The 27181-nt window shown below is 43.0% G+C and overlaps 1 protein-coding gene across 4 annotated transcripts; it reads right to left on the reverse strand.

Moving 5' to 3' along the window:
* Positions 1–94: 94 nt before the first annotated feature.
* Positions 95–27157, reverse strand: mpp2a (membrane protein, palmitoylated 2a (MAGUK p55 subfamily member 2)). 4 transcript variants are annotated; one of them, XM_021624636.2, is made up of 13 exons: positions 27016–27157; positions 17430–17530; positions 13997–14100; positions 9783–9935; positions 9412–9567; positions 8854–9081; positions 6961–7092; positions 6674–6779; positions 3707–3778; positions 3399–3560; positions 2982–3184; positions 2727–2855; positions 95–1753 (listed from the first exon to the last, which is right to left on the reverse strand). In XM_021624636.2, exons 2-13 carry the CDS (start codon positions 17458–17460, stop codon positions 1577–1579), a joined length of 1653 nt encoding a protein of 550 aa, XP_021480311.1. In that variant the 5' UTR covers positions 17461–17530; positions 27016–27157; the 3' UTR covers positions 95–1576. The 4 variants fall into 4 exon arrangements, with proteins under 4 accessions (XP_021480311.1, XP_036794000.1, XP_036793999.1 ...); XM_036938105.1 differs by lacking the exon at positions 27016–27157 and adding an exon at positions 18873–18974; XM_036938104.1 differs by lacking the exon at positions 27016–27157 and adding an exon at positions 18667–18797.
* Between the last annotated feature and the right edge of the window lie 24 nt (positions 27158–27181).

A 27181-nucleotide genomic window follows, 5' to 3' on the forward strand; every position in this document is an offset into this window, starting at 1 on the left:
TGCACTTGAGCCCGTTGTTTCCTAAACCCCCTAAAAAAATGTAGCTTTACTGGGATGCTATTTGATCCTTCCATGGAATCAGACATCAATTTGGTATCATTGATTTTAGACGTTTAATTGTGGACATCATCAAATGTACAGTTCATTTTCCTATAAACAACACACTGTCACTGTAGTTAGTGTTTGCCTCTAGTCTACTGTATATCTACATTCACAGTCTGTCATTTACAGTACGTCTAGAAAAAGTGACTGATACACAGTCAAATACACAAGGTTCTTGAAATCGTTCAACCATGAATTCAACTAATTGAAATCTCCAAACTCATATTCTAGGTATTTGAAAATGCCATGGACACACGTGAGCATCATGGAATGTAGAAACCATGCTAAAATGAAGAAACTATGACCGTGCACTCATCAGGAGCACACAAACGTGTCAGAGTTTCCAGGGTCGTGTTCATTAGGGCACATTCTAGCTAAATGTTTCGCAAACAGAAAACGAAAACAAGCTATACGGTACAGAGTACATCCTCAGTCTGTTTTCTTCTGTTTCGTGTCTAGTGAATACGACCCCAAACTAATCATCGCCAAATTTCCCAAACGTCTGCGGTGCATCGATTTCAACTGACCCAATAGGCATCCTGTACCACTGCATCACAAGATCCTCTGTTACGAAAGTGGAATAAAAAGGTCTGCCCCAGTTTGACAAGTAAACCCCACGGGACCCATCAAGTAAAATGCCGGAGCCGTTACCTTGTCAAACGGGTGTGTACTGTACTGCACAGCAGACCTGGGAATAGTATTCTTATGAAATAAAAGAGAAAGGAGGCTTTTGGCACGTCAAAAACATATCCGTAAAGTATCTGTGTGGTTACCTAAATAACGGTTGTGCTTACAGTCCATCTATCATACACATCTCTCTATGCATCTATATGCTATCTTCAAATTGTTTGGATGTTTTACTATCACACCTTGGTGTCTTGACTTTTTGAAATGATAGAAAAAAAGAAATACCCAACAGTAGGTGTCAAAAAGTGTTCCGACTTGAACACAACCATACAAAAAATAGAATGTGGTAATAAAAATAGAATTTGGTGTGTGTGTGTGTGTGTGTGTGTGTGTGTGTGTGTGTCTGTAGTGAGGACATAAACAGTAGAAGGCCATCTACCACTGTTTACTGTTTTGATGTAAGATTACCTATTTACTATTCTGAATGTCCATTTATGATTCATGTAAACATAGATGAAGTCTTGCTGAACTAAAGAGTCAATGTCGTGAACAGGATTATGGTAAAGACACTCTGCAACCGCACGAATGCACACACATGCACACACATGCACACACACACACACACACCAGAATCCCATAATGCCCAAATTTGTCGACAAATTTCCAAAAGCAATACATACACAGCAAAAAGAATGCTGTCAGTTCAGTCTTATGTACAGTATGGGGTCCAAAGGTCAGAGGTCCAGAGGTCACAGTGATGATGAGCTAGACAGTATCTTCAGATGTCTTGTGGGGATGAATGAGAGAACAAGTGATCGACACCACCCTCTTGTCCTTCTGTCTCCCACTAGAAGACCCAGGTGACTGGGACCCACTGCTGGGTAGCAGAGACCTTCTCCAGGGCTGCCTTCAGGTTCCTGTAGCTCTCGTCCAGGTTGTCGTTGACGATGGTGAGGTCAAAGTAGTGTCCGTAGGCCATCTGGATGCGGGTGCTCTCATCCACTGTTCTCTTCAGCTCTGAGTCCTACAGAAAACAAAGATGTCAGTTGTTAGAACTAAGAGTAACAGGAAGGGAACAGGCCTCGAACAAGCTAATTAGTTCTGTTTAGGAAGGCGCCAATAGGTAAGAACCTGGAAGCTCAAGCATGTAGCTAGTGAGCAACATTAGGGCCTTTCAGCTTTACAGCAAGTTGTGACCTTGGGACTATAAGGTTCTATCTGCATAAAGCATCGTTCTACCTGACACTTATGAATTATGCATGTTCAGTTTTTAAGAAGACTGTAGTTATTTGAATACATAAATGATTGAATAACACTATTTTACCCAGATAAGCAATGTATTATGATCATCAGACAAATTACTGTCATTACTGAACAATGATGTGCAATTTACTTTAAGATTTCTGACAGTGTTGATGGCAAAGACGTGTTCCGATTGGTCCGTCTGTATTTGTTCAGGCTTGTGATTGGATAGCTCCAAGTTCAAATGGGTTTATGCAGATAGAACTTTCTGGTTGTTAAGATGAACTTTTTCAAAAATCACACTGCACAGACATACAGTATGAAGAACCATCTAAAGATCTAAAGATTCTTGACACAAAAGATGAGCCTGGCACCTACTACCATACCCCGTTCAAAGGCACTTCAATCTTTTGTCTTTCCCATTCACCCTGTGAATGGCACACATACACAATCTGTGTCTAAATTGTCTCATGGCTTAAAAATCCTTCGTTAACCTGTCTCCTTCCCTTCATCTACACAGATTAATGTGGATTTAACAAGTGATATCAATAAGGGATCATAGCTTTCACCTGGATTCACCTGGTCAGTCTATGTCATGGAAAGAGCAGGTGTCCTTAATGTTTTGTACACTCAGTGTATAATGGCTAAACAAATTGAGGCACGTTGGTCGTCCTGAATGAAAGACATAGTCAGTAGCTGTCATTGAGTTTTCCATTCAGGCATTATCCTCTGTTTGGCTTCACCCTGGTGCTTACCGTCAGCTGCTTGGTGACAACTCCAGTCTCGATGGCCGACTGGTTCATGGCCTTAAGGACCTCAAAATCAGGGGCCTCGATGAACACCACGTAAGGCAGGAACTCCGACGTCCGCAGTACCTTCAAGGCCTGTAAGTAGTACAAGGAATACAATGTCTGTATGAGGTATCAATGTCACTGTTAGAACCCTGAATTCACCCAGATAGGGCTCCAGATTGTGGTGCGTGGGACCACAATGTGGCCAGTCGCTCCTACCTGAGGATTGGCGTCCAGTACACAGATGCGACCGGCCTCCACCACCTCATGGATGGAGTCCATCTTGGTGCCGTAGAGATTGCCGTCGTACTCGCCATGCTCCAGGTAGCGGCCATTCTTGATGTCCGCCTCCATCTTGCTCCGCGAGGTGAAGGCATACATCTGGTCCTCCCGCTCCCCTGACTTTGGCTTTCTGGAGGTGTCTGGAGGAGGCAAGAAGATGATCTACATTTTAGTCATTTACCAGACACTCTTATCCAGAGCAACTTGCTGGAAACAGTTTTAACAATCCCTAGTTACTGTATGAAGGTGTCCTAAGACAATGGATTCAATCCAAAAATCAAAAAGGGCTGGCTTTAGCATGTAAGCATTTTGTTGTTGTCAATTAGTTGGAATGTTAGCGTTAGCAACACTCACGGGGGATGGTGGTGCCATAGTGCTGTGGGTCAGACAGCAGCAGTTTGTTCTTCAGGCTGCGTCGGCCCACTCCCAGAGCACCAATCAGAACCAATGTCTTCCTGCGGAACGGAGGCACCTTGGCAACCTCCTCATAGATCAGCAACTCATGCCTGTCAAACTCTGAGAGAGAGAGAGAGAGAGAGAGAGAGAGAGAGAGAGAGAGAGAGAAATAAAACAGAGACAAATTGATAGCTTTGTTTATTTGTTAACATTTCAATGTAATTTACAGAAACACTCAGAATTATCAGAACTCAATAAATTCCCACCTGCATTCTTAGTAGTTAGATACATCATCTTTTTCTTCTTGTTCTTTCCCGCCACTCCAGTACAAAGATTTCCTGTCACAATAACACACAATAAACAATGATGATCCCATACAAATATAATCCCATACAAATATAATCCCATACAAATATAATCCCATACAATATAATCCCATACAAACATGATCCCATACAAACTCCATTTATCCACATTCATCCACAGGTATTCACATGGTTTTCTTATTAATCATCCATTTGATTTTACACTAGGGGGCAGTATATAACAATGCCAAGTAGAGGTCATTGGTCCAAAAAGTTGGAAACATTCCAAAATGGACCTGTTGCTTTCCCACCCGGACCCGATATGCATAAATATATATATTTCTTAAATATAGATACCCATTCCGAACGGACCCGAGGACAACTAGACCCACTCATTATAGACCTGGTCGGATCCTGCCCCAATCCGAGTGAAGGAAGCAGCAGAAAAGGGAAGTTTTTAACCTACTTATTAACCAGAGCTGATAAAACACGAGGGAGAGGTGCCGCTCTAGCATGTTGGGGAGGGGTGTGTTACTTAGAGTGAGTGGCACATGGAGGACGGAGGGAAAGACGAGAGACAGCAGCCAACCAAGCCGACTTGTTGCCATAGCTAGGTTATTTATCATCCAATATAATTAAGTAGTACCCGTCTTGACGGCATCAAACCGGGAGAAGCTAGTTAAGCTACCTAGCTAGGCTAATTGAGGCTGCATGAGCTTTCTCGTCCTACAGTTAGAAATATCAACAACTCCATCAGAATATTAAGTAGAAGCCTAACTGTTGGCTCGTGGTTGTTGTAGCCTGTCCTGCTCCTTTAACTTTTAATTTAATCTTCCATTGATTAGATATCGCATAACTCTTTCCATGGAGGCTCTATGGATTTTGATGGCTTTGATGGTTTATAATTGACCATCAACAAGCTACACGTGCCACCATCATGAAAAGAGCAGCAGCGTAAATTATACAATTTGTCTCTCTCTACTGTAGCATTCGCCTTTCGGCACAACATCATTCCCTCTACATAATAAGCTACACATCAAGGATCTGACGATCTGGCTCATATTAAAAGCTGTCCGTTCATTTGTGAGGAGTGAGAGACAGACTCTCTCTCCAAGTGTTATGATGTGTTAATAAGGTGGGCTGAACTGGTAGGGTTGTTGGGTGACTGAATGACTGCCACACCGGCAGTTATGAGTGATGACCGCAGTCAAATGTCATTTCACCATTGAGTCACAGTAATCTCCTTTTATGTACTCTAGTCGTGCTTTGGTTGTACCCAACATGATTGTGCCGTTATACAATGCATAGCCTCCCGCATATTACGCATGGCAGAAAACAAATGAAACCAAACTGATTTAAGATGTCTTGGTACATAAATGCTCCAAAATTAAACTAATGTGAATAATCGCCTTTGAGTGTGGACCGTATTATTGTGCATACTGGGTGGACTGGTTACCTTATACTATGCAGCAAAGGTTCTATCCATGAGTCTGGGAGAGAACGTATAGCCAGTCCTAGGTGATGCTGTTGGTTCATTGTTTGTGCAGGGCGGTTTACAGTTAGCCTACAGTTAGCCTACAGTTAGCCGGATTTTGAATAGCCTAGTATTAGGGATTTTTAAAAATATTTTCATAATTAATTGAGAGTCACATTACCTTCAGCTATACAGAATATCTCACCATCATGCATTTCCATCTCCTCCACTCTCTCCTTTATTCCTTTCCTGAGCGCGCAGACAGGCTGTCAACAGTTTAGTGAAATATGTTTTGTTGCGAAAAGATGTTACTATTGATGTTCCATAACATATTTCACTTGGTGTCCCAAATTAAGCACTGGGTAGCTGCAGGAACAAGGTTTGAGAGCCCGTGGTACACAAGAGTTTGGGCAAAATATCACGTGTCGGGCAGAGAGAGCAAGCTCCTCAAACAGTGGTTGATGGGTGGAGTGAAATAAGTCTTCTTATATTTATTTCTCAGTTGCTCATATTAAGCTTATGCTCCGCTATAAAACCGAAGTAGCCTTCAAAACACGGCCTCCATTCGCTATTTGAGTGCATACAGATGACATGCATCCCCCCCCGCCCCTGTTCCTCCCCTGTTCCTGCCCATTTAATAATGGGCCATTCTAAATCGAAACAAATTTGAGTAAAGACAAGATAAAGACAATCTTTTCTTAGTAAAGACCAGATTAAATTGAGAATAGCCTGATGGGTGTAAATATGATCACTTGATGAGAAAACAGATGTGCAGCCTGAGGCAAGGAACAGAGAGCACAAGCTTTTTTTTGTGTTACTTTCTCAAATCATCTCAAATCAAATCAGCAGCCCATATATGTTTTGATTTTCTAAGACATTCTAAGGTTTGTATCATTCACAACTAAAGTTGCCAAATAACTCTAAAGCTAGCACATAGGACCTGTTTCAAATCATCATTTTATGCTCAACATAGCCACTTCACACTCGCTCTGTAATGGGAAACGTATCCTTTCTATTTTATTGAGTTCTATATTATTCTTCTTACTATAAAATCGGATAAAATTAAATAATATCATGGGACTTATAAGCATATCTTGTCCGCTAAATGAACAAGCCTGCAGCCTATGGCATGGAGCACAGCCAGATAACATACAGTAGGCCAACTCATTCTCTTCTTCTGAAATACATTTTCATTTGATAACGTTTCCTTAGACCTGACTAAGATAAATCATGGATTTATTGTGATGATGTATATTACATTGATTTATAATACTTTTCAAAAATGTAGATGTTCCAACGGCACACATCACTGGCTTGTATGCGTGGAGGCCTGGAGATACCAAACATGTTTATGTTCATTAACGGTCGATTACCGTGTGACCGGCAGTCTTTTGCACGGCAATGACCGTCTGGCAAAATGTCATGACTGCCACAGCCCTATGCACTGGTCCTACCTGCGGGGGCCAGCTCCACGTCTCGCTTGACAAAGGCTTTTCTCTTCTCCTCCAGCAGCTGACTGGGGATCAGCCCAGCGCTGCCTCCCTCCACACAACGACGAGCCTGACAGACCCACAGGATGATTCTCTCATCAATACTTAGACCCACCAGCACGCACACCGTGTACCGATAGGCACAAGTAGACGAATACAGAGGCTGATAGTATTGACAACAGAAGCAATACACAAAACAATTTGTGTTACATGCAGTACAGTACATGGCAAAATAATCCCTATGGACCCACCTGCCACCAGTTGAGGTCATCCTGATTGACGATCTGCAGGATGTCACCGGTGTAGAACTTAAGCCCTGCCTCTTTACACGGGATCAGGTTGTCATTGGCCGGGTCGTAGTCATAGTGACACTTCACAAACACCTGTGGGGAACAGGAAGTAGATACATACAGATGGTTACGAGTCTGTTACTGTTGGATAGTGTTGAACATTTCGTACCAAATTCAAAAGGAGAAGCTCGATTTGTCACACTTCTAACTTGCAAAGTTTACATTTGTTTATCGAAGTGGAAGTTTTCCTCTAGAGCATGCAGTATGTGCATTCAGAGTATACAGCTGTATACAGTATTCCAGCTGATCAATGCCATTATCAACAAGAATGCATAAAGACAAACCACTTTCTACAATCCTCAGTTGAAATACGTTACTGTAAATATCAACACTTCCTCAGCACTCATAACACCCTTCTGCTGACAACGGGTTTGTACTTTCAGACTATTTTCCCATCCCTCTTTTTTTCCACAGCAGAAGGGTGTTAGATAAAAGGAAAGAAATCACCCCCCCCCCCCCCCCCCCCCCCCCAAAAGACACATTGTACGGAAATACTCAGCTCCCTCCGCCTGGTGGTATCCATGACAACCAGCCTGGGAAGAGGGGGTGCGTTCTAGCAGACTGGTGCCTTGGTACTTTATTGCTAACTCTGGTACTTTATTGCTAACTCTGGTACTTTATTGCTAACTCTGGTACTTTATTGCTAACTCTGGTACTTTATTGCTAACTCTGGTACTTTATTGTTCACTCTGGTACTTTATTGTTCACTCTGGTACTTTATTGTTCACTCTGGTACTTTATTGCTAACTCTGGTACTTTATCGTTCACTCTGGTACTTTATCGTTAACTCTGGTACTTTATCGTTAACTCTGGTACTTTATCGTTAACTCTGGTACTTTATCGTTAACTCTTGTACTTTATCGTTAACTCTGGTACTTTATCGTTCACTCTGGTACTTTGTTGTTCACTCTGGTACTTTATTGCTAACTCTGGTACTTTATCGTTCACTCTGGTACTTTATTGTTAACTCTGGTACTTTATCGTTAACTCTGGTACTTTATCGTTCACTCTGGTACTTTATCATTCACTCTGGTACTTTATCGTTCACTCTGGTACTTTATCGTTCACTCTGGTACTTTATCGTTCACTCTGGTACTTTATCGTTCACTCTGGTACTTTATCGTTAACTCTGGTACTTTATCGTTAACTCTGGTACTTTATCGTTAACTCTGGTACTTTATCGTTCACTCTGGTACTTTATCGTTCACTCTGGTACTTTATCGTTCACTCTGGTACTTTATCGTTCACTCTGGTACTTTATCGTTCACTCTGGTACTTTATCGTTCACTCTGGTACTTTATCGTTCACTCTGGTACTTTATCGTTCACTCTGGTACTTTATCGTTAACTCTGGTACTTTATCGTTAACTCTGGTACTTTATCGTTAACTCTGGTACTTTATCGTTAACGCCGGTACTTTATCGTTAACGCCGGTACTTTATTGTTCACTCTGGTACTTTATTGTTCACTCTGGTACTTTATTGTTCACTCCGGTACTTTATTGTTCACTCTGGTACTTTATTGTTCACTCTGGTACTTTATTGTTCACTCTGGTACTTTATTGTTCACTCTGGTACTTTATTGTTCACTCCGGTACTTTATTGTTCACTCTGGTACTTTATTGTTCACTCCGGTACTTTATTGTTCACTCTGGTACTTTATTGTTCACTCTGGTACTTTATTGTTCACTCCGGTACTGTATTGTTCACTCCGGTACTTTATTGTTCACTCCGGTACTTTATTGTTCACTCCGGTACTTTATTGTTCACTCCGGTACTTTATTGTTAACTCTTACCTGTCCTGGCGCGTGGCCCTCCTGATAGCTAGGGAGGATCTTGAGCACCACGCTGCCGCTGGCATCCTGCAGCATCTCCTGCAGAACCCTCGGGTCCTCACCCACCTCCTTCCCGTTCACCTCCTTGATGATGTCACCCGCGTGGAGGAGTCCCTGCTGGTCGATCATCCCTCCGTGGAGGATCCTGGCAATCACCAGCTCCCCCGCCTCCACGCGGAAAGTCACGCCCTGAACAGGTTCAAAACATATAAACTAATGAGGATGTGTGGCATGGGGTGTTGCTACTTTGGCACAAACTCTCTCCTCTCTTAATTGTCCTTCTACAATGTCCTACATGTTCAATCAAATATCTAAAATGACAAAATAATGGCAATTCCTTCTCTTGAAAAAAGGACATGAATGAGGATACACCACGCTTACAATTATACACTATGGTTAAAACCACTAGCCTGTTTGTGATTCAGCCAAAGAAGGAAGAGTTGACTAAAACACCTAAACTCTGGGTGCCATGCTATCTATACCAGATAGGTGATAGACAAAGAGCAAGGTGGTACTAACCAAGTGTTCACCAGCCACTTTGCGGATGCCCACCATCCGGACGGCATCTGGGGGCACAGGCTGGTTGCTGACAGGGAGCTCCATGTAGGCACAGGGGCTGGGGGGTGGGGTGTCACACACCTGGGATGCCACCGAGTCATGGGTCTCCAGCAGAGACTGGGAACCAGTCGGCAGAGAGAGAACATTAGATTGACAGCAGACTGAGGCTATCACAAATACTTTCATAAGACTAAATAGTGGATTATGTGATGAAGGACATTTCTTCTCTGCACGTCTAGGTAAGTGTATGCGTGCATTGATGTTCACATGAGTGTGTGGTTTAATGGGTGTGGGTGTGTGTGTCCACACTATGTGTGCTTCTGTGTGTGTACCTGAAAGTGGGGTTCGTTGAGGATACGCGTGAGCTCTGCTGCGCTGTTGCTTTGGTGTGTGAAGGGACTCAGCTCTCTGAGGATCTCCTCGACCAGCTCTACGTTGTTGTCCCTCACCGCCTCCAACCTGGTCTCTTCCAGACTCTCTGGCTCCTACGGGACATTTAAAAAAAAATGTTTTATATATATATATTTTTTTTTAAATTAAACATTTATTTAACTAGGCAAGTCAGTTAAGAACATATTCTTATTTACAATGACAGCCTACCAAAAGGCCTCCTGTGGGGAGGGCGGGCTGGGATTAAAAATACAAATACATTCAATAAAATTATAGGACAAAATTACACGACAAGAGAGACACCACAACACTAAAAGGAGACACAAGGAGACATAAGGAGACACACACACCTATACTTTTATTTGAATACATATTTGACATACAAATGTATACTTATTAAAGACATGATCTGGAACTTTTTATTTAATTTTTTTAACCTCCCACTTTGGGCTGGATGTGTAAATGTGCAGTTCATACATGCATAATCTATGAGCAGAATTACTGTTTTACCTCAATAAGCTACGAAATCCCTAGTTTGAAAGCGGCTGTTTTTCTGGAAGCTGTGCTGCGACATTTTTCCTACATTTTCTGCCACGTGGGTCAGCCCCCTAACAATTTGAGTTCTAGCCAATGTTCTTCAGCCCCTCACCATTTGAGTGACAGCAAGCAAAATGTGCACACAATTTGCAGAACTACTGGCTACAAACTATACAAAAGTATTGGAGAATCTCTTTAGGATGGAAATAAGTATGCTTCAGAATGGTTTTGGGTACTTTAAAAATAGTAAGTACACATACTTTGCACCTTAAAATATATATAGAAATCTCTCTATTTATTTTTTGTACTTTATTAGTTCTCTGTGACTTTTATCTGACTTTTATCTGAACCTGCCTAAACTATTTTTCATCAAAGTAGAGTGGAAGCCATTAATATTTCACAGAAGCTCCAAGATCCGCCCAAAATGTCCTGGCTGGCTGGCTGACTGACTTTCCCTTTGAAGTTCATTCACAGAAGGAATTGAGTTCAAAGTCAGCTGATCATGTCTTTAATGTAAAAGCAGATGTTTGAAAGTAATTCTTGAGAGAATTAGTGGACATTAACAACTGAAGGGATGGGCCAGACACAACCCTGAGGTCTGGGACTGAGTGGCATCTGGCACCAGCCAGGAATTTAGGCTTCTAGCCCAGTGGTTGTCATAAGAGCAAATTTAGGATCACCCTATCCTTCCTTAAACATAAACTTACTATGAAGAGGGATTAAGCAAATCTGTACTGGGATCAACACTTAAGGGCAAGGCGACTCACCTACACAGAGTATATGGGCCTCACTGCCAGACCAAAACTGTAATTTAAACTCTTTGGTAATCATACCACCTGGTGGACTAGGAGTGCACACACACCTTATATCTGGTTCATTGACAAACTGTGCTTAAAGGCAAATCAATGTCAGGCCTCCATTAGGAGTGCTATTTTTAGTCTGGGCTGTCACTTCTCATTTCCCCTGTAGGGGAGAGTGTGTGTGTGTGTGTTTGTGTTTGTGTGTGTGTGTGTGTGTGCGTGTGCGTGTGTGCGTGCGTGCGTGCGTGCGAGAGAGAAAGCTTATAAGAAATCCCGCTACGCCCTCCTACGAACCATCAAACAGGCAAAGTGTCAATACAGGACTAAGATCGAATCGTACTACACCAGCTGAGAAGCTCGTCGTATGTGGCAAGGCTTGTAAACTATTACAAAATACAAAGGGAAGCACAGCCGAGAGCTTCCCAGTGACACGAGCCTACCAGACGAGCTAAATAACTTATATGTTCGCTTCGAGGCAAGAAACACTGAAACATGCATGAGAGCATCAGCTGTTCCGAACGACTGTGTGATCACGCTCTCCGCAGCCGATGTGAGTAAGACCTTTAAACAGGTCAACATTCACAAGGCTGCAGGGCCAGACGGATTACCAGGACGTGTACTCTGAGGATGCGCTGACCAACTGGCAAGTGTCTTCACTGACAATTTCAACCTCTCCCTGTCTGAGTCTGTAAAACCAACATGTTTCAAGCAGACCACCATAGTCCCTGTGCCCAAGAACACTAAGGTAACCTGCCTAAATGACTACCGACCCGCAGCACTCACATCTGTAGCCATGAAATGCATTGAAAGGTTGGTCATAGCTCACATCAACACCATATCCCAGAAACCCTAGACCCACTCCAATTTGCATACCACCCCAACACCTTGACAAAAGGAACACTTATTTGAGAATGCTATTCATTGACTACAGCTCAGCATTCAACACCATAGTGCCCTCAAAGCTCATCACTAAGCTAAGGACCCTGGGACTAAACACCTCCATCTGCAACTGGATCCTGGACTTCCTGACGGGCCACCTCCAGGTGGTAAGGGTACGTAACAACACATCCGCCATGCTGATCCTCAACGAGGGGGCCTCTCAGGGATGCGTGCTCAGTCCCCTCCTGTACTCCATGTTCATTTGACTGCATGGCCAGGCACAACTCCAACACCATCATTAAGTTTGCCGATGACACAACAGTGGTAGGCCTGATCACTGACAATGATGAGACAGCCTATAGGGGGGAAGACAGAGACCTGACCGTGTGGTGCAAGGACAACAACCTCTCCCTCAACGTGATCAAGACATAGGAGATGATTGTGGACTACATGAAAAGGAGGACCGAGCACGCCCCCATTCTCATCGATGGGGCTGTAGTAAAGCAGGTTGAGAGCTTCAAGTTCCTTGGCGTCAACATCACCAACAAATTATCATGGTCCAAGCACACCAAGAGGGAAAGAGGAAAAGATTAAACATATTCCCCCTCAGGAGACTGAAAAGATTTGGCATGGGTCCTCAGATCCTCAAAAGGTTTTACAGCTGCACCATCGAGAGCATCCTGACGGGTTTCATCACTGCCTGGTATGGCAACTGCTCGGCCTCTGACCACAAGGCACTACAGAGGGTAGTGTGTATGGCCCAGTACATCACTGAAGCCAATCTTCCTGCCATCCAGGACCTCTATACCAGGCGGTGTCAGAAGAAGGCCCTAAAAGTTGTCAAAGACTCCAGCCAGCCTAGTCATAGACTGTTCTCTCTGCTACCGCACGGCAAGCAGTACCGGAGCGCCAATGTGACAAATACAATTTGATTTGATTGGAGAGAGCGAGAGCGAGAGAGATCCCTCCCATCATCTGACATCAAAGCGGTCCAGCAGCAGTCATTAGTGCCGGGGCATGACAGTTCCACATCCTCAGATGTCGACTAGTTTGAGATCATATTACCCTCTTCATCAGTCCTCCTTGACGCAAGAGATTACCTCATTTAAATAATTACATTTACTGGCCCCAGCTCATCATGAATAAATGAATAACAAAATGATCAAGACCTGTTGTGCTTTAAAAAAAAAAAGAAGATACGTCTTTGTAGCCTTTGTTCCAGAACATCCCTCTGTATTTCCAAAAACAGTACCCAGACACTTCCCCTTTAATCACTGAGCAACTTCAATTAAAAGGTGCACAACCCTTCTCCTTGGGGACCATTCATTAAACAAAAGGCTAAACACCCAATTTATTTCTTAAGCAATTGAATGATTCCCCTTGCTGTCTCTTTTGTTCACAGCCGTGGTTTCCATTTCCCCTCAGCCATGTAGAGTGTTGTAATGACTTACAGCTTTCACTGCTATTTTCCTTTGGTAATAAATCCTTGAACGGATTTTTGGAAAGGTTGATCTGTCTCACCTTTTTTTTAAAAATACATGTCGGCAGAAGGGTATCAGTTGCAATTACATGCTGTGATGCCTCTCACCTTTTGTAGAATGCATGTTCAGAGGGAGGGTGTCAGTTCCCATGGCATTGTCTCTGTTGCCATACAGGGTTTTGAGTTTGTGAAGGCTTGAATGAGTTATAGCTTCTGGGAACGTGCAGTGTTTTTTTGGGCACTGATATTTCTTGGTTTTAGGACAGTGTGCCTTATTCAATCACTCTCTCTGGTTTGTGTGTGTGTGTATGTGTGTGTGTGTGTTTGTTAGTGTGTGTGTAATCCTACGTACTAGATATTTAACCTTTCTCTGGATCACTACGAGGCTCTCTGTAGGCCTGTGTGTGAATACATCCTGCCATGTTTGAATGTGTGTGTACTAGGTCTCTCTCTTTCTCACCACGGGACTGTCTATGATGCCCTTGAGGAAGATGAGGTCCAGGTCATTGGCGGTGGTGGAGCTGTTGCTGTCACTCAGGGTATCCAGGACCTGGGGGGGTACCGCTATTCACAGAGACGCAGAAACACAATTACAGATTCAGAGGAATGAGTTACACCCAGCTTCACACAGAGACGCAGAAACACAGATACAGATTCAGAGGAATGACTTACACCCAGCTTCACACAGAGACACAGAAACACAGATACAGATTCAGAGGAATGAGTTACACCCAGTTTCACACAGAGACGCAGAAACACAGATACAGATTCAGAGGAATGAGTTACACCCAGCTTCACACAGAGACGCAGAAACACAGATACAGATTCAGAGGAATGAGTTACACCCAGCTTCACACAGAGACGCAGAAACACAGATACAGATTCAGAGGAATGACTTACACCCAGCTTCACACAGAGACGCAGAAACACAGATACAGATTCAGAGAAATGAGTTACACCCAGCTTCACACAGAGACGCAGAAACACAGATACAGATTCAGAGGAATGACTTACACCCAGCTTCACACAGAGACGCAGAAACACAGATACAGATTCAGAGGAATGACTTACACCCAGCTTCACACAGAGACACAGAAACACAGATACAGATTCAGAGGAATGAGTTACACCCAGCTTCACACAGAGACGCAGAAACACAGATACAGATTCAGAGGAATGACTTACACCCAGCTTCACACAGAGACACAGAAACACAGATACAGATTCAGAGGAATGACTTACACCCAGCTTCACACAGAAACACAGATACAGATTCAGAGGAATGACCTACACCCAGCTTCACACAGAGACACAGAAACACAGATACAGATTCAGAGGAATGACTTACACCCAGCCTCACACAGCGACATAGGACTGAGTTCAGGACTGACCCTTGTAAAGAGGAAAGACTCACCCTTTTGCGAAGGCAAGTCCAAATTAAAGTCACCGTTTTGGAGGAGTTATCACATTTCTACAGCTAAGGTTCAGGAGGTTTTCCAGACCTTGTGATCTAAGCGGACCATGTGATCTATTTGTGGGCACCACAAATACTGTAAGAACCTTGAATGGATCATCAGTTTTTAGCTTTATCTCATAAAACCTTCAGCATGCAGCTAAATGTATAAAGTAAACTATTGTTTTACAGACTTTCAATTCAAATTTCCACCCCCAGTCAGCAAGCTCCCCAAGTTAAACACGATTTGTATCTGTACCTCTGCATTTCTGCACCCAGCTATGAGTGACTAAGCTATGAGTAACTAAACTATGAGTGACAAAGCCATGAGTGACTGACAATGTCATATATCTATATGACATTAGCATGTCGTTAGCATGTCACTCTCCAGTAAAGGATATAAGGACTTTAAAAATATAGTACCAGTCAAAGGTTTGGACACACCTACTCGTTCAAGGGTTTTTCTTTATTTTTTTAACTATTATCTACATTATATAATAACAGCGAAGACACCAAAACTATGAAACAACACATGTGGAATCATGTAGCAACCAAAGAAGTGTTAAACAAATCTAAATGTATTTTAGATTTTAGATTCTTCAAAGTAGCCACCCTTTGCCTTGATTACAGCTTTGCACACTCTTAGCATTCGCTCAACCAGTTTCACCTGGAATGCTTTTCCAACCGTCTTGAAGGAGTTCCCACATAAGGTGAACACTTGTTGGCTGTTTTTCCTTCACTCTGTGGTCCAACTTATCCCAAACCATCTCAATTGGGTTGAGATTGGGTGAACGTGGAGGCCAGGTCATCTGATACAGCACTCCATCACTCTCCTTCTTGGTCAAATAGACTTTACACAGCCTGGAGGTGTGTTGGGTCATTGTCCTGTTGAATAACAAATGATAGTCCCACTAAGCACAAACCAGATGTGGTGGCGTATCGCTGGTTAAGTGTGCCTTGAATTCTAAATAAATCACTGACAGTGTCACCAGCAAAGCACACCCACACCATCATACCTCCTCCTCCATGCTTCACTGTGGGAACCACACACACACAGAGATCATCCATTCACCTACTTTGCGTCTCACAAAGACACGGTGGTTGGAACCAAAAATCTCAAACTCATCAGACCAAAGGACAGATGTCCACCGGTCTAATGCAAATTGCTTGTCCAAAGCAAGTTTCTTCTTCTTATTGGTGTCCTTTAGTAGTGGTTTCTTTGCAGAAATTCGACCATGAATGCCTGATTCACTCAGTCTCCTCTGAACAGTTGATGTTGAGATATGTTTGTTACTTGAACTCTGTAAAGTATTTATTTGGCTGCAATTTCTGAGGCTGGTAACTCTAATGAACTTATCCTGCAGCAGAGGTAACTCTTTGCTTATTTGAGTGATTCTTGCCATGAAATGGACTTGTTCTTTTACCAAATAGGGCTATCTGCTGTGCACCACCCCTGATTGGCTCAAACGCATTATGAAGGAAAGAAATTAAACAAATTAACTTTTAACAAGGCACACCTATTAATTGAAATGCATTCCAATTGACTACCTCATGAAGCTGGTTGAGAGAATGCCAAGAGTGTGCAAAGCTGTCATCATGGCAAAGGGTGGCTACTTTGAAAAGTCTTTAATATAATATAGATTTGGATTTGTTGAACACTTTTTTGGTTACTATGTGATTCCATATGTGTTATTTCATCGTTTTTATGTCTTCACTAATATTCCACAATGTAGAAAATAGTAAAAATAAAGAAAAACCCTTGAATGAGTATAGTTAGTCACAATCAATCGCCTGTATACTATAATGTCATAGTATCTCATATATGATCTGCCCAAGATCTCAGTTGACCATCTTCTGCTACTGATTAAAAACAGTCAATTTTGTGGTATCGCTCTAACAGAGAAAACAAAAGTGGGGTACGGCACTTGAACTATGCTCACGAGGCATTTCTAAGTTATATTCTTCAAGAATCAATGGGTACATATCATTCATTTATAAGTCAACAAATGGATGTAGCAACTCTAGATTGCCCTTTAATGTAAAGTGTGACCCAAGACTCCCTCCACCAAAGCCCAAAACGTATGCAGAAAAGATGGCGGGAGCTATATGGACAAGCAGTGAAAAATGGGTCTACTTCCAGGAAGTAACCGTGTCAGTTCAATCTCCATTTAGGGGCCACATTATATGGCTTCATTAAAGTAGACCTTTTCTGGTTGCGGCAGTGAGAAACTGTGGGTCTTAATGGCTGTGTGGTGTGTTTATGGATGTGGGTGTCATACAGAATGTGCGACGGCCCCATTTGTCAGAGCTACAGAGAAAGGTAATGGGCTGGGTAATGGAGGAGAGGAGGAAGAGGGGGATAGAGGAAGGAAAGGAGGGATGGAGGGAGGAAAGTAGGGAATGGAGAAAGGAAAGGAAGGGAGAGGAAAACAAAACTCACCAGGCTCTGTGCCAGTCGACGCCACAGGCATGTTGAGGCTTTAGTCAAACTGTGTCTGCTGTCGGCAGAGAGGAGAGGAAGAGAGAGAGAGAGAGAGCGATCTAGAGAGAAATATAGAGGAGGGGAACATTAATAAACATTTCGTTTAATCAAAAATTAATTTGAATTGAGAGTGTTCCCTCATGTGAGCCAGAACAGACATCCATTTTGAATGCAGTCGTCAGAGCTAAAAATGTATGGTAGAGGCCTTCAAGGATCTAAAAAATTGGACCCGTTCAGAAATGGACCTGGGGCTTTCCCATCGTCCCACCGATATGCTTAAATTCATTAAAAAAATATAAAACTTGTTACGAACAGACCCGAGGACAACTAGGCCCTTTCCGTATAGACCTGGTCAGATCCAGACCCGGTCCGATTTGATCCATTTTAAAGCTACTTAATTAACCTGAGCTGATAAAGCACGAGGGAGAGGAGGTAGAGAGAGGTGCAGGGGCCGTGCTGTGTGTGTAGGTTACTGCAGTTTCTCTCTCTCTCTCTCTCTCTCTCTCTCTACTGTAGTAGTCGCGTTCGGACCTGTAAGGGCTCTTCTGGACACGTCAGTTAAAATTACACATAACTGAGACCCGACAATCATATCAGATCCAACCCAGACCTGTGACATTATTTACAATTCTCGATCCAACCGTGTATTCGGGTACAAGTGGATCCATGAAGAGCTCTAATGTACAGTAACGATACACATTTACACCAGCATAGAATCCAACAGGTGCAAACAGGCATTTTTCTTAGTATAATATTCACCAGTAGGGAGTGCTGTTTTCCCATCAGCAGATTATATTCAAGTTTGAACGATGGACTACCAATAAGCACGGATGTTTTCCTTGATCTATATACACTGAGGGCACAATACATTAGGAGCACCTTCCTAACATTGAGTTGCGCCCCGTTTTGCACTCAGAACAGCCTAAATTCGTCGGGGCATGGACTCTAAAAGGTGTCGTAACCGCTCCACAGGGATGCTGGCCGATGCTGACTCCAACGCTTCCCACAGTTGTGTCAAGTTGGCTGGATGTCCTTAGGGTGGTGGACCAGTCTTGATACACAAAAAAAACTGTTGAGAGTAAAAAACCCAGCAGTGTTGCAGTTCTGGCACCTACTAACATACCCCGTTCAAAGGCACTTATTTTGTCTTGCCCAAATTTTTTGCATTCTGAGCTAGAGGTCTTCACGAATGTACCTGTACCCGAATACCTGAGGCCTGATCCGGGAACCGAGCAGGTAGCGTGTTGTTGGACAATCATAAGTCATCAAAGCGGCAATAGGCTACAGTCATAGAGCCTCCATGTTGGGAAAAAAAGTTAGAAGATAGCTAGCTTAACGTTAACTAGCTCAACTAACTTCTCCCGGTTTGATGCAGTCATATCATATTTGATGATAAATAACCTAGTTATGGCAGCTATTAGTCTACTATAGCGCAAGTCGGCTTGGTTGGATGCTGTCTCTCGTCTCTCCCTCCCTGCTCTCGTTTCACTTGCTCACACAGTACGGCCGATCTCCCGCCTGCTAGAGCAGCATCTCTCTCTCCCTCCTCTCCCACACCCTTTATCAGCTCTGGCTAATTAAGGAGCTTTACTCTGATCCAATCGGACCGGGTCTGGATCCAACCAAGTTTATAGGAAACGGGCCTAGATGTCCTTGGGTCCGTTCAGAATGGATATCTATATAAAACACGTTTCATTTATGCATATCGGGCTCGGGTGGGAAAGGCCCAGTTCCATTTTGGAACGTGAAGACCTCTAATCTAAGCCTTTGTTTCGTATTTCTTCTAACCCTCCGGCGGTGTGCGGTGTCGATTCTCACGGGACAATGTAAAGAGACGCGAACAAGAGAGAAGGCCTGCTTCGTCACAGACAGAGTGGGCATCTGGTGTAGCTAATCCATTGTATCCATGACAACAGGCTCAATGTATGGTAAGAATGGGGAGGTGGGGGCAATAAAGGAGAACAAAAAGAGAGAGCAGAGCCCCCACCCCACTCCAGCAACACCCCACCAAAATACTGTCTCACCCCCCCCATGCACAGAGGCTATGTATATGTCGAATGCTGAAAGGAGATGGTTTAAGAGAGAGCGTGATACATAGAAAGAGAAAGAGAGAGAGAAAGTGAGAGTGAGACCAAAAGTGGGACAGTAAGAAGAAACCAGACAAAGAAGGACAGGGAGACAGAGAGTGAGAGAGACAAATGGGAGACTGAGAGGGAGGGAAGACAGACGGAGAGAGAAAGAGAGACAGAGAGTGTGCAATTGAGACATACAATGAGAGTTAGACAGCAAGACGAGAGAGTGCATGAGAGAGACACAGAAAGGGAGCGAGAGTCAAATTAAAGGAGCAGAATGAAGAGCAGAGAATTCTACTTAAGCAAACAATAATAATAGCCTGAGGCGTCAGACAGACAAATCAGGCAGATAAATGTACTCTACCAACACACTCAGGAAGCCATTTTGCTGCTTCACAGTGTTTTGATCACTTCTGCTCGACAGATATCGGCCAGATTCCCCTCATTTGCAGACTCTTCTGAGTCAGTGGTTGTTTGTTCAGGATCAAAACAACTCATGTTACTGGGCAACAAGACAGGCAGTAAGTCATGAGGAGGAGAATAGCATCCACATGAATGGCTCACATAGATTACACCTGCTTCTACCATTACTACATTTATTACACTTCTGTATTGGATATTTATTTGTTTAATCTGTTATATATATATATATATATATACTTTTTTCTTTACTATTATAGGTACTACTCTTATTCTTGTCGCTGTTGTTTCATAACAGTTATGTGTATCATTTCACTTTGGCAACGTTTTGTTTTTCATTCGAGTCATTGAAGCATATTGCAGTTTCATTTGTAATCATCAACGACTGGTTTACCAGGTGTGTCTCTGTGTTGGCTCTGGGCTGAAACAAAAGCCAGCATGACCTGTGAGTCCCGGTGACCAGAACTGTCAAGCAATGCCCCAGTAGTAAGTAGGCAGTGAACTTGATAGAAACAGTTGCCATGGCTAGGCCTCCGCTCACATTACGCTGTTCGGATGGTAACCGTTGTCATAGTGACATGCCTTTTGCACAAACCGATGTGACGTTAGAGGAGCCACAAGACAATAAATGCAGGATACATAAATTATCAAATATAACAATGAAGCACAGGTTAGAGTTACCCCCCTGTTTAAACGGTCGAAGCCTGTAGGGACTCCTACTGTAGGGGAAATAACACACCCCGACACATCCACCTCCTAAAACGGATTATTCGTAATGCAATCTACTCAAAGAGAATAATGATACAAGTGCCTTCAAGTCTGGATTTCCATGAACTAACTCCCCTCCTCCTGGCTATTAAGACCTACTGCAAAACACAATCCTGACTTAATGTGCCGTGTGGCTGACTGTTAGGTGGACCGTTATGGTGGATGTACGTACATGTGAGGAGGCAGACAAGGATGGTATGTTTTTCTCCCAGGGCTTTTATTTGCAAAGTGGATATAAATAGGCGTCAAAGGTACTTACAGTATTTACAAAATGATTAACAGGAAGAAGAGCACCATAAGTCAGAGATCTGACCTAGCTAACTCATGCCTCAGTAGTGCCCGATAGCAATTAGCATGAGCAGCGGCAAGTATAGCCCAGCCGTCCCCTGTTTGGCCATGCCTTTAACCCATAATGTATCTCACCATCAAATCAAATGTATCTATACAGCCCTTGTTACATCAGTAGATGTCTCAAGGTGCTTATACAGAAACCCGGCCTAAAACCCCAAACAGCAAGTAATGCAGATGTAGAAGCACGGTGGCTAGGAAAAAGTCCCTAGGAAAAGGCAGGAGCCTAGGCAAAAACCTATATACGAACCAGGCTCTGAGGGGTAGCCATGGAATATACAATTTCACATGTCAATGCTTAGGCTACCAATAATCCTCTCCCTTGGACAATCAACAATTTGTCATGAACCACAACACAGTTTAAAAGCATGCCCTCTGGAACACACCCCCGTTTGTCTCCCACAATCTTCGACCAGGTAACACGAAGGACCATTCTACAATTACAATTGCAGTCAAGGACAAATAAAGTAAGGATTTACGTTACATTCGCCGTGATCCTGACAAAATCACTGTAGTTAGGATACAGGCGACTTTGAACATAATGGAAAGCATAATATGTGTGGAGCCGCAAACAAAAGATTGGGCAACAAACAAATGAATCGGCATGCCGACCACAAACTCTCGTGACCACACACGCTTCTTCTCTCGTACTGCTGATCTAAAGTCAAAATAGAGAACCACTGCTGCTGAAACATTTTTCATTTGTGACCTTTGAACTCAGTACCCCCTCAGTAGCCTATCAACACACCCCAGCCAGCTAATCCACGTGTCCCAGTCCACCTGCCTTACAGGTCTAGTCAGAGGGCAGTCCTGTGGTCAACAACAACACACTGACCAACAGTAGACCCATTACATACACAACACCGGTGACGAGTGGCTTTAGGCCTACTTATTACTCCCACAAACATTTGTTGAGGCATATTTTCCCACAGTAATACTGACAGTTGGTTTGATTTAGAATAGACAGTGGCGCCAATTGCATTTCATTAGATAAACAAAACTTGTGAATGTGATAAGGAGTGAAATTGTCATTGCTCATCTTCAAATAACATTTCATCTCAGAAGAAAGGTATGACTTGTCAAAACAGTCGTAGAAGAAACATACTGTATCTGTAAAATGGTAAGAAGACAAATGTGCCATGTATCTGTGAGTCCAGCCATACAGTATCTATCCTGTTAATTATTTAATTAGATGTGATGGTGTTGCAACATGTGTGCACTTGGCTGCCATTGGCCGATGGCTACCTTCTATTCATCCATCCCAGAGTACCAAGCCAGCAGCTCTCCTTTCCTCTCTGTCTGCTGGTCTGCTTTAATAAGCTAGGGCTGAAAATAGCCCCTCTCTAGGGAGAGCCACAACACACACACACAAATGCATGCTTGTATGCACAGTGTGCATATTCACGCAAGCATACACACAGACACACAGATGCCCAGTCCAATACCACCTATGCCAGAAATCCCAGGTTCCCCAGTATGCTATTCTCACACCAAGGACTGAGTGTGTTCGATCTGGTAGGCTATATTTGCCGACACTCTGACATCTCCTAGGGCTATCGACCTATAGATCTGTGGTGAGACAAGCCTAGCTCTCTGTAGGTATCCAGGGGCGTACGAGATGGACTGCCTCCTTTCTTCCCCGTCAGCCAGTTGCTATGACGATCTGCTAGTATAGTCTGCAGCCGCCATGGTGACCAGTAACGATGCTAAGGGAAAGGGACGCATATTTTCAGCGCATGGCGCATGTTATCGGGACTGCTGTGATGGGGAGGGGGAGCAGGGGGGACGTGGGTAGAGGAGCACCGTCAGCAGGGGTGATTCATCTAAGCTATACACACACACACACACACACACATGCACACACACACACACACACACACACACACGCACACACACACACACGCACGCACACACACACACACACAGACACAGACACACACACACAGACACACACTGTTCCATCATTCCACCACTCATGCCAATGCTATAGGTGGGGAAACAAAGCAGCCTTCCAGCCTCCCCAGCTTGGGCACCCAAAAGAAGGACAAAGGTGTTTATGCCATGATGGGAGGTAGGCAACCAATGGGATGTACCGCTTTCTACCCGCCCCCTTTAATGCACATTCACACTGCTGCTAGGCATTGTTGTAAGAAGGAGAAGGTGGAGATAGAGAGGGAGTACATCTAGAGACATCTAGGGGCAATGTGGTTAATCAATCCATAAAGCCACTGATAGATGTGGTGGCTTGTTTGGCTTTTATGCACAAAATGTCCCCTAAGAGTGTATACATGGGGAAGATTAAACTAACACAAATATTAAGCAATGGTTGGAATGTCTGACCTAAACTATGCTCAAATAATTTAATGAAAATGTCCCTTTTTAGGAGCAAGTCTGTATGTGCGGATATTTCTTCTGTAATTGCATTAGATTATTATGTGTAGTCAGCTATTTTAATGGCAGAATGATGATGAGTTTGTACCATAACTTGGCAGATACAATGGCTGAATTATGATTCTGCCAAACAGTATGAAACAACATTAAAATGTATAGTTTTTTTTTATTTTTATATATATATATATATATATATATATAACTAGGCAAGTCAGTTAAGAAGAAATTCTTATTTTCAATGACGGCCTAGGAACAGCGGGATAACTCCCTTGTTCAGGGGAAGAACGACAGATTTTTACCTTGTCAGCTCGGGGATTCTATCTTGCAACCTTTTGGTTACAAGTCCGACGCTCTAACCACGAGACTACCTGCCGCCACATTTGCGCACTTAGCAAAGCAGTAAGCGTTACAATATGTAGCCTAACAATAACTAGAAGAGGCGTAGCTTAGGCCACTAACAATATTTGTTTATTTTATAATGTAACTAATGCAAATGGCTATAGCTAAACGAATGTGCCATTGAGATTGCGAAATAGTTGGGAAGAGATTTTCGATGTATCGATTATGAACTGATGCATAAAACAACGCTGGATTCAAAACGTTTTCAATTTAAATTATTATACACATTTCTTGCAACCAAAAACACCTGACATATATGGGGGATACAACCATACCAGGTCTGCATAATTTTCTGCGAAGAGACAGAATCATTAGATTGTTTTGGTACTGTCCATATGTAGCTTGTTTTTGCTCGCACGAATGGCCGAAGAATTGTAACATTTACCTGGTGCTAACTCTGCAGATAGCAATGCTGGGTGATTTAAAAAGGCATAGTCAATCGATCAATAATTTAATAATACTCTTAGCAAAAAAAAATGTTATCTTTAATTTACAATATGTAGAATCTATGAGAATAGAAAGGTTCAGAACTTTTGTTAAACATCACAGCACATTTGAAAAGTATATGGCGAAAAAAAATCTAAAACTGGACGTTCTTCAGAGATAGATGGGAGGGGTTGAGGGGAGCTGAAGGATGGGACTAAAAACAAACAAAAGATAACTATTGTAAAATAGATTGTATCCGTAAAATGTATATAGTATGTATAAGCTGAAAGTAGAAGCCTAAGTGTTGTTGTCCATTACTTTACTCCAATTAGGGGAGGGATGGTAGGGTTAGTGGAAAATAATACATTAAAATAAATATAAATATATATAATTTATATACAGTGTATATTTTATTCACAAAACAATATGGGGGATTGGAAACTATGCAGACAATTACATTGATGGAAGCAACAATCTATCTGCAATATTAAATCTGATCTACCCCCTAAAATAAAATAAAAATGAAAAGACAGACAGTAGGTAGGAAGTTGTGTTGTCTAGAGGATGTCTGGGGCAGCAAAAACCCACAGAATCTATGAGAGCAGCAGAGCCTCCACTGCTGTGGCCGATTCTCTGCCAGTCAATGTGACGTAATGGAACCGTTTCTCTCTCCAATGTTCATCCCAAATGAACTGATTTCATTTTTTCTCTCTGTGCTAACGTCAATTGGATAGAAAATAACCTAAAAAAAAAAAAACTTTAGAGAGCACCCAAAATATCCACTTGCTTTTTCTTCTATTGTACCTATTTTATCTCTTGACATAAAGAGATCCTGCTTACTGTACACTTACTGTAAACCAGCTCGGTATCTCTACTCCTAAATGTGAACCTTGCTACCACATGACCTGCCACAGTGCTCCTAGCCGATGGTAGATAATATGCAAGCTCAGCAATAACACACAGATCCCTATGGAGGTTTCCTTCCTCACCTCCCTCCCTCATGTTGACTCATATTGGGGGGGTTACGAACCGTAGGGCAGGACGCCCACTTGTGTAGTTAATAGCATCCTTCCACTCTTCTCCATCCCTCCCTCCCTTTGCCTTTCTCTATCCCTTTCTCCTCACTCATAATGGGCAGACCACGTGGGTAGTGCATATTCTCTCTTCTCTCTCCATCCTTCTCTTATCCCTCCACCTCCTCCCACGCTCCCATTCCTCTCCCCATCCTTTTCTCCCTCTCATCTCTCTCCCACCCCTCTCCACTTTTCTCCCTACCTCTCTCCCATCCCCCCCTCTCTCTCCCTCTCTCCATCCTTCTCATTATCCCTCTCTCTCCTCTCTCTCCATCCCTCTCTCCTTCCTCTCTCGCTCCCTCTCTCGCCTCCTCCACACACACGTCATGCTGTGGCCTCTTGTGCTAACGACACCATGTCCAGGCCCTAACGAGATCACACGCTGATGTGAACTCCATCTGCTCCCCTCATTGCCCCCCACCCCTCCCTACCCCCCTCTCATCCACCCCGCTCCCTAAGAGATAGGCTGCACGCCCCATCTGCTTGTGTCACAATATCTGTCCCCATCTCTCTAAAGACTATGGTGTGTGCATGGCTCCTATGAACACAGTGTGTTAGCCAGTCACTTTGCATTTTGTGGTTTGTCCCAAAGACTCAATTGAGAGAGCAAGAGAGAGTGATTGAGAAAAATATAGAAAAATTGATGTTTACTTTTAAGACATTGATCTCTTCAATTCCATTATTCAAATTACTGATAAGTCTTTACTTATCAATTAATCCCTGACATATTTTCAATAATAAATATGTTTTTTTTCACTGTCACCACACAATTATATGATTGGCTTCGAACTAATCACATGGTTTTACTCTAATCGGGCAGGGGAAATTGGATTTCCGTCATGGCAGGTCTATAATAGTGCAATACATTTGTAAAAGGACAGTCCACTTTCACTATCGTGCTTTAACCTATAGGATACAAAACTGAAAACCCAATGTTCCAAAGGTCTGATTCTTTCACCTGAGAAAACTCCTCCACCCCCAGATGGAGAGAAAGAGAAAGAGTGTGGTTAGGTGCGTCTTATAGCCTACATGACATGTGTGATTTTATGATACTACTGCACCTTGCCAAAAGTCTGCGCGTGCAGGTGGTGTGCGTGCGGAAGTGTAGGGACGAATTGTATTGTTTTGCTTGCAGCATGCACCAATATACCAGACTTTTCACGAATGGTATTCCCCCATTAACGAAAATACTGTATTACAAAACAGTCTTAATATTATTGTGTATTTAGATTGAATTAAAATGACTGAAGAGAACCGTTATCGTTGGTGCGTAGCCGATGGCTCACATCCACCACATATGGTACCCAGGTAGCCCACCAAAACGCTGGGGGTCAGCAACTGAGACAGAGAAACGCATACATAATGTATCTAACATAAATGTAATGCGAAAAACAATGTTGTATATTTTAATATAAATTGGGTTCGGTTAATCTATGTCTAGATCGCACCATTTGAGTATTTGCCTGACTATGTATCTACATTATCGGAATCACCTACTACTTGACTGCATGAAGCCCCCACACGTAAACAAAGCACAACGAAAAATATCTCAAATCAAATAGACCGTCTGCCATGCATTCCAATGAAAATATATCGTATACTTAAAAAACATAAAAACGCAATTTTACATAACGGGACTGCACTAACCTGTTCCGTCTCGTGGTCGCGTCGTTGTCTCCGTTTAATATGAAATCTCTGAACAGCTACTGATTGTCAAACCACTGTAAAGTCGTCGCGATGGAGATTTAAACGGGCAATGCACTTCTTTCCTCAATGTGGGCCCCACCAACTACGTACGGTCATAGCGTAGAAT

This window comes from Oncorhynchus mykiss, chromosome 12 (assembly GCF_013265735.2).
Source record: "Oncorhynchus mykiss isolate Arlee chromosome 12, USDA_OmykA_1.1, whole genome shotgun sequence".
NCBI lineage: Eukaryota > Metazoa > Chordata > Actinopteri > Salmoniformes > Salmonidae > Oncorhynchus > Oncorhynchus mykiss.